This window comes from Leucopleurus acutus, assembly GCF_964270905.1.
Source record: "Leucopleurus acutus genome assembly, chromosome: 9".
Classification (NCBI taxonomy): domain Eukaryota; kingdom Metazoa; phylum Chordata; class Mammalia; order Artiodactyla; family Delphinidae; genus Leucopleurus; species Leucopleurus acutus.
Window position 1 is genome coordinate 91805786 of NC_139144.1, and position 14245 is coordinate 91820030.

General features: G+C 37.9%; 1 protein-coding gene across 1 annotated transcript in view; it reads right to left on the bottom strand.

The window, feature by feature from the left end:
* Positions 1 to 298: 298 nt before the first annotated feature.
* MTPN (myotrophin) overlaps positions 299 to 14245 on the bottom strand; it is a 62113-nt gene continuing 48166 nt past the window's right edge. The window contains exon 4 of the mRNA XM_082846806.1: positions 299 to 3488. Within this exon, the coding sequence (XP_082702932.1) occupies positions 3402 to 3488 (87 nt within the window). The 3' untranslated portion in view covers positions 299 to 3401. The remainder of the gene's footprint in view (positions 3489 to 14245) is intronic.

Consider the following 14245-nt stretch of genomic DNA (forward strand, 5'->3'; position numbering starts at 1 on the left):
CAACATTTATTACAGGCAAACGATTTGTATCAGGCAACTGCGAGAAGAGCAAAACCTCTAGATGAGATAAGTAATATAGTTTATTTCTATTGAATCTTTCCTATGTCCTATTTTCTTTCCACTTATTTTTTTCCAGAAGTGGAATAGAGGGGGAAAATTCAGATTAATTAAAAGTTTGAGTCAAAGCACCGATACAGTTGTAGAGAAGACTGGAGGAGGAAGGCGATAGTAACGGAGTGAGGGAAACGCTGACACGCTGGCTGTAGCACAATTCAAGTTTATTCCATTTGTTCTTGCAACACAAAACTTCAACACAATATTATTTAGCATTCTGATGTACATGAACTAGGATAATATGAGAAACCCAATTGTGTCAAACGCATTACATTGTGGAAAAAATGAACTCAAATATATCAAAATGCACAAAGCACTAGTCTTCCTCCATTACTGCTTAGAAAGATATGATTGTTTCTCCATTTACAAAATAGAATCAGGACAATTTAAATTTTTTAAAATTTTGCATGCAAAACACTGCAGTTACTTATGCAGGAGGGCACTCTCACCAGCTTCTTCTATACACAATCGAGTATACAGTATTGCATGGAAGAAAACAGCAGCTCAGTTGAAGATTTAGGGGAAAAAAAATCAAATAGGTACATATAGATTTGAAATCCATTATTTGGGGGAAAGAAATCAATGAATCAAGGACGTACTTGCTGGCAGCTTCCACTCACTGCACCCACCTACCTCTCCTCTCCTTCATGCCCCACTGGGTTTAGAAGGTGAGCTGTGAACTACTGCATCGATTCTCGTGCCGTAGCTCAACTGTAAGTCTACAGATACCAGTCTGAAGCTGCAAGGGGGAATCTGTTAGTATACTAATGTAGACAGGTAAGCCACCTGTTTTCACTTGATACAGTGCATACGATATGACTGACTTAATACAAAACTACAGAACATGCAAGATTTTTTCTGAGATGTTAAATATTACTTCAGTGGAGAACAAAACTTACTTAATCTTTTACTAATGCATGTAGTACCAAAAAGCAGACAAGGTTTTAGCTTCCTTTAGTCAAAATATGAACATTAAGTGTTGTGAATTTCTCTGCCAAGTGGTTCAGAAATACATTATAAATAACCTAGTTAAAAAAAAGAAACTAAACCATCTTGGTCAGTCTATTCTGTTTATCTGTTATTTTCTCAAGCAACTGCTTCATAATTATGGGGTTTACAAAATGGCTGAGAAGGAAGAGGGAAGGCAGAGTAGCCTCTACTGCATTACAAGGAACATGAGGATAAACGGTACACAGAATCACGTGGTCTCCAGACCAGGTGACTGTGGAAGCAGACCAGGTTTAGGAATGACAGGACAATGCACTCTCTGCAGCAGCCAACTACAAAAAATACTTTGAGAGTAAAGGTAAAACTGCGTAGAGAGTAAAATCCAAGCCTTTTAAACAGCAGTATGCCAAGAAGTGGAAACAGAGATATCAAAACAGCTTGTCACTACGCTGACAGTTACAGTCTGATAGAGTGCCCTCCGTCTTCAGTGAGGATAGCTCTGTGTTTCAGTTCAGTGATGCTATGAAGTACTGATTACCGACTTTTAATCCAACTCTAATAAATAGGCTGCATTAAGACAGCAGAATTAGCCAAACGTATCAAAGTATTTAAACCAGCATTTTGTGATTGTTTTCTTGGATGCAGGAAAATTACAGGGTTAGGCTAGTTTTAAGTGAAAAAGCCACAGGATAAAAAAAGGGTTCATGGGGAAAAATACACACACACAAACCCACAAACCCACACACCAACCAACCAATCAGCAAGTGGTCAGTAAGACTTGTTGGCCAGGCTGACTTGGTACTAGTTTAACCCTGCTGTAGAATGCTACATTGCCTTAAAAAATCATCATTAATTCTTTGTTATCCACAATCTGAATACAAGTCCCTCACCCACCCTCCCCCGTTTTAAAAATTTGAGGTACATTCAATTATTGCATGACATGGCTAAGGAAAAACCCTTATATTTTTAGTAAGCTTATACGGATGGCAAGTCAAGGGAATCTTAATATTTTATATGCAGGACAGCAAATTTAAGGGTATATGTTTTAATTAGCTGTACTGCTCATGAAATAAACATTAGAAAATGTGTCTAAATATTTTCTGCAGGTCCCAAGAACACCATTTTAGGGCACTGTATTTTAAGAACACAGAATACAATTTGAAGTTCTCACATTTTATGCAATGCATAATATAGAAAAGAAAAAATATATATTATGCAGGTGGGTTGGCATACATTCAGCAGAAGCCTATCAACACCTCAGGGAAACTTGGTAACACGCATATTTTTAAGGGATGGGGTTAAGTTTGTCCAAACAGTAAATCTCACCCCAGTGATAGCTTTGGTGCAATAAGTAATCAGCATCCAGGATGGGTCTGAGAGAGGCATTCCAAAGAATGTTCCTCGATTCTCCAAACACAACTGAGGCCAATCCATTCAAATAGCAAATGAAGAAAATCCATAGGTACTAAGACAACTGTTCTCTCTTTATGATGCTAACAGGCTTATGGCTATGATTCTATTTTTAAATCCCCTTTTACTACCAGCAGGAGTTTGAAAGTGTTTTCAATGTTCTATAAATGTCTGAATCTAGAGGAAAAAAAAATATGCATACTGGAATGATTTCTCCTTTAGACTTCCAAAATTTTGAGATTTTATAAATAAAACTAGTCAGTTTTATCTAAAGATACATGAAATCCATGTGAAGGGGGAGAGGAAATCCAAAGTTCAGCCGCCCAGCAGTTTAGGAGTGTGCCCCTCCTCGCCTTAAATGAGCTTTCACATAAAGCTGGAAGTCACCGAGGGAAGATTTGGTCACCAACCACAGGCAGCGCTCTTAACTATGCCGGGAGATCCCCACTAGAGTGAATCTTAAGGCAGAAGGCTAGAGCTAATTGCTTATCTCAGCACCCTAAGTTACGTCACAGCAGCCACTACTGCTCGCACAGATGGGGCTACCAAATGTATAGTTGGCCTTGGTATAGTCAGACCCTCAACGCAATCTAATTAATAAATTAGCCAGGGAGCTGAAAAGGTCAAACGTTAATGGTATATTTTGTCTTTGCTCTCCCATGGGTATAAGCTGTGTTTTTTTTACTGGAAATGGAAAAGAGGCTAACCTGATCAGGAATCCTAGTAAAAGCCTGATCTTGTTTTTCTCCTCTCCTCCCAAACATTGTTTTTTTTCTGGTAGTCTGATTTGTTATGAATTTCTCTCTCCCCTCACCCCTCTAGAAGTATTTTAGCTGAAGAAGCTGGCAGATAGAGAGTGACAGACAGACAGGCAGCAGTGTGAGGCCACAGGAGAGTCATTCTTCCAGAGCTGTTAGCCCATCCGTCCATCACTGAAGAAGGGCTTTGATTGCCTGGTTGTCAGTGGCTTCAAAGGCAGTCAGTCCATCTGGACCTTTCACAGTCTTATCAGCACCCTGGAAAAGAGGAAAGAGCCTTTGTCATTAAACGACGCCCACAACCAGGAGAAGAGAGTGAAAGCCAGGGCGCTTGGCAGAGGCAAAACTCCTTTACTACCGGAGTCCATTCTAGTGAAGGAAAAGCCCCGAACAGCTGGCAAGGTTAGAGACTAAGCTGTAAAAACACCAGATTATTTTTCAGGCACTAGAAATGTAAACTAGAAACACAACTTGCCAATAACATAGGCAATGACTGACTTTTATTTATACTATCATATATTTACTCAATTAAGCTTTAAAAAAGAAGATCCCTATGTAGTATAAAGCAGGGAGGGTTGGGAAGGAAATCACTTTTGCTGAAGAAGAAAGTATTACTGCGACAAAATTATCTTTTTTTCTTCCTTGCAACACTTTTTGGAGAGTGCATAAGTAATACACACATTTGTAAAATCTAGAACTTACAAACCTTTTATTTTAGACAAATTCCTAAAGAACATGTACAATATTGGTCATTACACTTACAAAAACTTAGCAGTAAATGGCTGGGATGTGGGCTAGGAAAGGAGGGTATCTGCTATCATCTAGGGAAATTCTCTCCAGCTTGCTCTCAATGCTTCATGCAGAGAGTGCTGTCGTGGAACATTTTACTTGCAACATGGCACTCTAGTTTCGAGCATGTGTACGCATACCTTTGTGTCTATTGTTTTTATCTGTCTTCCCTTATTAGAGTAAAAACTCAATGGGAGTAGAAATCTTGTTCATATTATCCACTATTGTGTCCCCAGTATCTAAAAAAGTACCTAGTGCATGGTGGGTGAATTTGCTCCCAAACCAAGTCTGAACCTCTCTAACTTCCACCGATAGCAACACTCCACCATGGAAAGGTTCTCTGCTAGCTCCAGCCCAACCCGTATTTATTCACCAAATAACCTCTTGTGTCCTGTCCTCCTCCCATTGCCAAGTCTCACTCATTCTTCTGTTCCTGAGGCCTATGGAATTGTCTAAACTTGGCATGCATGGTCCTGTAGAGACAAACTCTAGTCAAATTCACCAGTCTCTTTTCCCATTAATCTTTCAATACTCTAATCCTCTGGAATGTCACCATTCCTCAGTGTACCAGGTGCCATGACTTTACACTTGTTGGAATATGGAATGCCCTGCCCCCTTTCTGCTGGCAAATCCATTCACTCATTCAACAAATATTTACTGAATGTTTGATGCATAGACACAAAACAAGATAGAGCCTGCCAGTTTGGCTGGTGTGAGAGACAGACAAGTCAACCAGTATGACACAGTGGGATGAGAACAATAGCGTTATGCACAGTGATGAGTGGTCTGTAAACCATAATGGGATGTGGTTAGGAGAGTGTAAGAAAGTCCTTCTGGATGAGGTTATGCTTGAGCTGAGCCTTGAGTAAGTACAAGTTGATTAGGTAAACCAAGAAGGAGATGACAGACATTTTAGCAAGTGTTACATTATCACAAAGTCCTCCTCAATATGACTAGAAAAGTCTGTTTTCTCTTTTTCTAATTGAATTTAACTGCATTATGGAACATATGGAACTTACAGTTAAGTGAGAGAGAAATCTGTGAGTGAGAACTTCAGTGTGGTGAGTACTCCAACACAGGTTAAGTGACAATAATTGGGACCATTGTATCCAAAACAAATTTTAAAATTTATTTTTTATTGAATTACAATGTTGTGTTAATTACTGCTATACAGCAAAAGTGACTCAGCTATATACATATACAGTATATATTCTTTTTCATATTCTTTTCCATTATGGTTTATCACAGGATATTGAATACAGTTCCCTGTGCTATACAGTAGGACCTTGTTTTTACCCATTCTATACATAGTAGTTTACATCTGCTAATCCCACATTCCCACTCCTACCCTCTCCCACTGCCCCCCCCCACCCCCCTGCCCTGGGGCAACCACCAGTCTATTCTCTATGTCCCTGATTCTGTTTCATAGATAGGTTCATTTGTATCATATTTTAGATTCCACATATAAATCATATGGTATTTGTCCTTCTCTATCATACTAAGTTAAGTAAGTCAGAAAATCTCTAGGTCCATCCATGTTGCTGCAAATGGCATTATTTCGTTCTTTTTTATGGCCGAGTAGTATTCCATTGTATATAGGTACCACATCTTCTTTATTCATTCATCTGTTGATGGACATTTAGGTTGTTTCCATGTCTTGGCTATTGTGAACAGTGCTGCTATGAGCATAGGGGTGGCATGTATCTTTTTGAATTATAGTTTTGTCTGGAATATATGCCCAGGAGTGGGACTGCTGGATCATATGGTAATTCTATTTTTAGCAAAACAAATTATTTCTTATTCAATATTGATAACTGTTTTTATGACTAACATTGTAAACTGTAATTCTGCATTAACAAAAAGTTAAATATCATAGTGAATATCTGTTGCTTTTTAGCTGCCAGACTTCCCTTCTTTTGATAACAGCACCCTAATTTCATTCTGGGTAATCATTTGTCCCCATTGTGTGGACTCCTAGAACTGTAACTTAAGGTGCCATGTACTTTCCTTGCCAGGCATCAAAGCAGGACGCTCACTTCTGGATTTTGAATCTTGATTAGAGAGAACAAAAGAAAGACAACAAGAAGTCAGAGCTCATTTATTTCTGTGTTATCACCCAGAAGAGAGAGTTGAGAAGTTCCTGCTATCTAGAGTCTTACAGCTACCATAGCTCTGGCCTCTTCTGAGCCTGGTCCTCCAGCTTTCCTATTGATTCTCTGACTAGTCCAACATCTTCAAAAATTCCTTTTCTACTTGTTAGAGTCAACTTCTGCTATATGCAACCCCAAAAATCTGATAAAAGTATTAAAAATTTTATATAAATCATCTTTTTTTTCTAATTGTAATACAAACTAATCACAGAACTCAGAATACACACCAAAAAACTCGCGGTAAAAAGAATTCCATTGATAATAGCATTAAAAAGAATAAAATGTTAGGAATAAAGTTAATGAACTCAAACCAGTTCTTCTAAAAAAGATAAACCAATTTTGTCAACGTGGAAAAGGATATTAAAAGAAAATGATTTTTTGATACTTGATGCAGTTATTGGAGAACTTAAGTATATCTGGCCTCACCCCTCTCCTGAGGAAACCATTTTCAGTAGTTATTAGTTCTAGTGATTATTTCCGTGGCTCTAAGTACTATACTCATGCCACTATTTGAGTTATTAACTTCAGAGATTACCTTCTGACTCCCTGCTGCATGGATGCTGCCCTAGCAGGGAGCACATCCCTTTCCCACATCCTCCCCATGTCTTATACTTCAAATAGCAGTTTCTGTTTCTTTGTAAATATGTTTGTATTTAAAACCTGTTTCTTGTTCCATCAAATTCCTCTACTTTATAAGATACTTTCTCTACCTTCCCATTACTCCCTCTACCTCTTAAATTGCCAGCTTCTCTATTTTGTCAAGATTAACTTTTATATTCGGTTCTGTAAAAACTGTTGTTTATTGATTGATTTTTTCCTCCTAGTCACCATACTGTATATTATATCCCCAAGACTTACTTATCTTATAAATGGAAGTTTCTACCTTTTGACCACCTTTACCCATTCCTCGCCCCCCCCCCATCTGTTTTCTGTCACCTGTGAATTTTGAGACTCTTCATATAAGTGAGATAATACAGTATTTGTCTTTCTCTGATTTATCTCACTTAGCATAATGCCCTCAAGGTCATCCATGTTGTTGCAAATGGCAGGACTTTCTTCTTCTTTTAATAGCTAAATAATAATCCACTGCATTATGTGTGCATATGTGTGTGTGTATATACACACCCACACACCCACCCCATTTTATTTATCCATGCATCTGTTGATAGACACTTAGGTTATTTTCCTGTCTTGGCTACAGTAAATAATGCTGCAGTGAACACAAGGTGTAGATAACTTTTTGAGTTAGGATTTTTGTTTCCTTCAGATAAACCCCCAGAAGTAAAATTGCTGGATCACATGGCAGTCCTATTTTTAATTTCTTAAGGAACCTCCATACTGTCTTCCACAGAGACTGCACCAATTTATATCCCCTCCAATAGTGCACGAGGGTTCCCTTTATTCCACATCCTTGCCAACACTTATTATTTCTTATATCTTTGATAGCAGCCATTCTCATAGGTAAGAGGTGACAATTCATTGTGGTTTTGATTTGTATTTGCCTGATGATTAGTGACGTTGAGGAACCTTTTTATGTATCTGTTGGCCATCTGTATATCTTCTTTGTATAAATAAATGTCTATTCAGATCCTCTGCCCATTTTAAAATCAGATTTTTTTTTCTACTGAGTTTTTTTTTCTATTGAGTTATATGAATTCATTATATATTTTGGGTATTATCCCCTTATCAGATACACGGTTTGCAAATATTTTTCTCCCATTCTATAGGTGGCCTTTTCATTTTGTTGATGGTTTCCTTTGCCTTTAGTGTCCAATTCAAAAACTCATCACCAAGACGAATGTCGAAGGGCTTACTATCTATGTTTTTCTCTAGGAGTTCCACGGTTTCAGGTCTTATTTTAAAGTCTTTAATTCATTTTGAGTCGATTTTTGTGTATGGTGTAAGATAGTGGTCCAGTTTCATTCTTTTGCATGTGCCTGTCCACTTTTCTCAACAGTATTTCCCTATTATATATTCTTGGCTGCTTTGTGGTAAATTAATTGACTGTGTGTGTGTGTGTGTGTGTGTGTGTGTGTGTGTGTGTGTGTGTGTGTGTGTGTGTGTGTGTGTCTGTGTATGGGTTTATTTCTGGATTCTCTATTCCATTGATCTATGTACCTGTTTTCACATCAATACTATACTGTTTTGATTCCTACATATTTGTAATATCATTTGGAATCAGGAAATGTGATGCTGCTAGCTTTGTTCTCTTTTCTCAGGATTCCTTTGGCTATTCAGGATCTGCTGTGGTTCCTAAAAATTTTAGCATTGTTTAATCTAGTTCTGTGAAAAATGCCATTGGAATTTTGATGGAAACTGCATTAAAGCTTGCTTTGGGCAGTATGGACATTTTACCAATATTGATGCTGCCAATCCATGAGCACAGAGTATCTTTCCATTTATTAGTGTCTTTAATATATTTCATCAATGTTGTACAGTTGTCAGCATAAGAGTCTTTTGCCTCCTTGGTTAAATTTCTTTCTAGGTATTTTATTCTTTTTGATGCAGTTTTATGTAGAATTAAAAAAAATTCTCTTCTAATTTGTTATTAGTGTATAGAAACACAACTGATTTTTGTATATTGATTTTGTATCCTGCAAGTTTACTGAATTAGTTGAACAGTTCTAACAGTTTTTTTTTTTTTTTTTTTTGCTGTATGCGGGCCTCTCTGTTGTGGCCTCTCCCGTTGCGGAGCACAGGCTCTGGACGCGCAGGCTCGGCAGCCATGGCTCACGGGCCCAGCCGCTCTGTGGCATGTGGGATCTTCCCAGACCTGGGCACAACCCGTGTCCCCTGCATTGGCAGGCGGACTCTCAACCACTGCGCTACCAGGGAAGCCCCTAACAGTTTTTTAGTGGAGTCTTGAGGGTTTTCTATATGGAGTATCCTGTCACCTGCAAACAGAGAACATTTTACTTCTTCCCTTCTAACTTGGATGCTTTTTATTTCTTTTCTTGCCTAACTGCTCTGGCTAGGGACTTCCAGTACTATGTTAAATAAGTGGTGAGAGTGGGCAACCTCATCTTGTTCATGATGTTAGGGGAAAAACTTTCAGTTTTTCACTGTTGATTATGATGTATAGCTTGTGGCCATAGTATGGCCTTCATTATGCCGAGGCATGTTCCCTCTACAGCCACTTTGTTGAGTGTTTTTATTATGAATGAATGTTAAATTATGTCAAATGCTTTTTCTGCATCTACTGAGATGATCATATGATTTTTATCCTTCATTTTGTTATTGTGGTGTTCACACTGATTGATCTGCAGATGCTGAATCATCCTTGCGTCCCCAGAATAAATCCCAGTTGATCATGGAGTATGATCCTTTTAATGTATTGCTGAATTTGATTTGCTAACATATAGTTGAGGACTTTTGCATCTATGTTCATCAGGGTTATTGGTCTGCAATTTTCTTGTGGCATCCTTGTCTGGTTTTGGTATAGGGGTAATGCTGGCCTTGTAAAATGAGTTTGGAAGCGGTCCCATCTGTACTGATGTTTTTGGGAAGACTTTGAGAAGGACTGGTATTAATTCTTCATTAAATGTTTGGTAGAACTCACCAGTAAAGCGATCTGGTCCTGGATATTGATAGACTTTTACAGTTAAAATATATAAACAGTGCTTAAATTACTTCTGGGTAAACACTGCTCACTGTGGCACCTAGCAGACAACTATGATCAGTTTTATTTCTATTGTTCCAATATCAAAACCCTGTGCAACTCTCCCAAGTGACAGAATCGGGAGATCCACACCCAAGTTTTCCCCACTCCTGTTCATTCATTTACAAATAACAACTTTTGACCCAATTTGTTATGGTTTGGCTAAACTGCTATAACAAAGAGAGGCTAAAACACAATGTATTAAACTAAGTTAATTTATTTCTCTCTCATAAAACAGTCTACTGCTAAGTGTGCTCACCTCCACATGTGCTTCCAGCCTGCTGGATGTGGGGGTGAAAGTCCCCAGTAAGTGGCTTCACATTTTAGGTGATGACCTAGAAGTGGCACACATCATTTGTGCACATCCCATCAGCCCAAACTTAGACACAAAGTCATATCCACTGCAAGGCAAACTGAGATGCAAGGACTAGCTAGGCTGCAATGTATGCACCCAGTTAAAACCTGGAGTTCCCCTTCTAAAAGAAAGAGTAAAAAATGGACACAGAAGGCAATTTATAGTCTAATCTATGCTGTCCTGAAAATGCTTTAGAATATTATCTCCAAGTTCTGTCTGTCTAGCCTGCCTCTCCTTCCTGCACCCACTACTTCCACTCCACCCTCCTCCCCTTTACTTTCTCTCTGCTTTGTTTAAATGCTGGATTCTCCATGGTTCTGGTCTTTGGCACTCTTCGCTTTTTGCCTGATCTCATCCATGTTACAATTTAAGTTCCAACCTTTATACTCATTTTGAACATCTACCCTGATCTTTAAACCCGTATATATATAAACACATATACATGCCACTGAGACTTATCTACTTTAAGTCCCAGAAATACTGCAAACTCTACGATTCCTAAAGTGAATCCATGATCTTTTCCTACAAACTTGTTTCTTTTTCTGCAGTATTCACTATCATGGTAAGAACCACCTTCCAGGAACTGTGGAGACACTATGCAGTTCTTCTTGTTTACTTCACATGTTATCAGTCACCAAATCTTTAGACCATAATGTTCCTAACATTTTCCACCTGTCCTTGCTACCACTACTTTCTTAGTTCAAGATTTTCATATGAAAATTCTAATGCAAGCTAGCCTCATCCACTGGAGGGCAGAGAGCAGAAGCAAGAAGAACTACAATTGTGCAGCCTGTAGAATGAAAACCACATTAACAGGAAGACAGACAAAATGAAAAGGCAGAGGACTATGTACCAGATGAAGGAACAAGATAAAACCCCAGAAAAGCAACTAAAAGAAGTGGAGATAGATAGGCAACCTTCCTGAAAAAGAATTCAGAATAATGGTAGTGAATATGATCCAGGACCTCGGAAAAAGAATGGAGGCAAAGACTGAGAAGATGCAAGAAATGTTTAACAAAGACCTAGAAGAATTAAAGAACAAACAAACAGAGATGAGCAATACAATAACTGAAATGAAAAATACACTAGAAGGAATCAATAGCAGAATAACTGAGGCAGAGGAACGGATAAGTGACCTGGAAGACGGAATGGTGGAATTCACTGCCATGGAACAGAATAAAGAAAAAAGAGTGAAAAGAAATGAAGACAGCCTAAGAGACCTCTGGGACAACATTAAATACACAAACATTCACATTATAGGGGTCCCAGAAAGAGAAGAAAGAGAGAAAGGACCAGAGAAAATAGCTGAAGAGATTATAGTTGAAAACTTTCCTAACATAGGAAAGGAAATAGCCACCCAAGTCCAGAAAGTACGGAGTCCCAGTCAGGATAAACCCAAGGAGAAACACACTGAGACACAGAGTAATCAAATTGACGAAAATTAAAGACAAAGAAAAAAGCAACAAAGGGAAAACGACAAATAACATACAAGGGAACTCCCATAAGGTTAACAGCTGATTTCTCAGCAGAAACTCTACAAGCCAGAAGGGAGTGGCATGATACACTTAAAGTGATGAAAGGGAAGAACCTACAACCAAGATTACTCTACCCGGCCAGGATCTCATTCAGATCCGACGGAGAAATCAAAAGCTTTACAGACAAGCAAAAGCTAAGAGAATTCAGCACCACCAAATCAGCTCTACAACAAAGGCTAAAGGAACTTCTCTAAGTGGGAAACACAAGAGAAGAGAAGGACCTACAAAAACAAACCCAAAACAATTAAGAAAATGGTAATAGCAACATACATATCAATAATTATTTTAAATGTGAATGGATTAAATGCTCCAACCAAAGGCACAGGCTTGCTGAATGGATACAAAAACAAGACCCATGTACATGCTGTCTACAAGAGACCCACTTCAGACCTAGGGACACATACAGACTGAAAGTGAGGGGATGGAAAAAGATATTCCATGCAAATGGAAAGTGAAAGAAAGCTGGAGTAGCAATACTCATTATCAGATATAATAGACTTTAAAATAATGTTACAAGAGACAAGGAAGGATACTACATAATGATCAAGGGATCAATCCAAGAAGAAGATATAACAATTATAAATATATATGCACCCAACATAGGAGCACCTCAATACGTACAGCAAATGCTAACAGCTATAAAAGAGGAAATCGACAGTAACACAATAACACAATAATAGTGGGGGACTTTAACACCTCACTTACACCAATGGACAGATCATCCAAACAGTAAGTTAATAAGGAAACACAAGCTTTAAATAACACAATAGACCAGATTTAATTGATATATATAGGACATTCCATTAGAAAACAGCAGATTACACTTTCTTCTCAAGTGCACATGGAACATTCTCTAGGCTAGATCACATCTTGGGTCACAAATCAAGCCTCGGAAAATTTAAAAAATGGCAATCGTATCAAGCATCTTTTCTGACCACAATGCTATGAGACTGGAAAGCAATTACAGGAAAAAAAACTGTAAAAAACCACGAATACATGGAGGCTAAATGGTGCACTACTAAATAACCAAGAGATCACTGAGAAATCAAAGAAGAAATAAAAAAATACATAGAAACAAATGACAACAAAAACACAATGACCCAAACCCTCTGGGACACAGCAAAAGCAGTTCTAAGAAGGAAGTTTACAGCAATACAGTCTCACCTCAAGAAGCAAGAAAAATCTCAAACAATCTAACACGACACCTAAAGCAACTAGAGAAAGAAGAACAAAGAAAACCCAGTCAGTACAAGGAAAGAAATCATAAAGATCAGAGCAGAAATAAATGAAATAGAAATGAAGAAAACAATAGCAAAACTCAATAAAACTACTAAAAGCTGTTTCTTTGAAAGCTGGTTCTTTCTTGCCTCTGCAACCTTCTCACATTGCTGCTTCTGCTTGGAAAGGTACTCCAGTTCTCTATTAGATTCTTGGACACTAAGTTGCTAAGATTCAACTCAAGTGTCAACTGCTTTTTGAAGTTACATTTGTGGTACCTAAAGTTGTAATGACATCCTTATTTATAACACACTATGCCCTTGACTCCCAGGACCACACATGACCTCTTCTTCCTTTAGGTGTCTGCTGTTACATATAAACTCCTGTCACAGCAATCACAACACTTTGTGCACTTGTTTTACATTTTACTAAATATGGTGACAGCAGTAACCATGTTTATCAGTCTCTGAAATCACAAGGCCTTGCACAGTGTCAATAACAGGCTATCAAATGATATTAGAAAAATTAAATGTTTTTTAAAATCAATTGATATAGACAGGGACTGTACACATACAGTAAAGGACTAGATCAGGACTAGGCTCACCTGCTTATAGTTACAGCGTGATTCTGATTGTGATAGTTTCCTGGAGGAGGAAAAGGTTGCTACGGCCAAGTTAAGTGGCCCAAGTAGAGAGACAGGCCATTTGTCATTCTAGGGAGTAAAAAAGCTTTAAAACCTCACCAGTAATTTCTTCATTTTCAAAAGTTACCGTTTTAGACAATCAAGTATTATTTGATAGTTTAAGTTGTAGAATATGGGGAATGTTTAAAAAAATTCATCATACTATCTCTGCCCTTGAATAGAATAGTTGACAGTGTAGCTAGAAAGATAAGATATACTGGCGTGAAACAAGAGTGCATCTTTATCTACTTCTTACTTCAGATAGCTCAATTCTGCTTTATACCACCAGGTTTTTTAAAAAATTACCACCAGTTCTTAATCTGGACAAATAGGCCAGAAAACTGGATTAGTAACATTTAAAGAATCAAACTCTTAAACTTGTACTCAGGTTATCTGACATCATCTTGACAGAAGGCTTTCGTGGCAAAGATGATAATTATAATTATACTAATCAATTGTTAAAACACTACACAGCTTTGTTTCAATGCAAAATTTATCAAATCAATTAAAAAATTAGCATTTAGATACACACATGACATCTTGGCGGACATTTCTGTATTATGTTGCTAGATACTGTTTCACAACCTTGGAATATAACCACTATCTCAGAAATAAAAATTCAGCAACC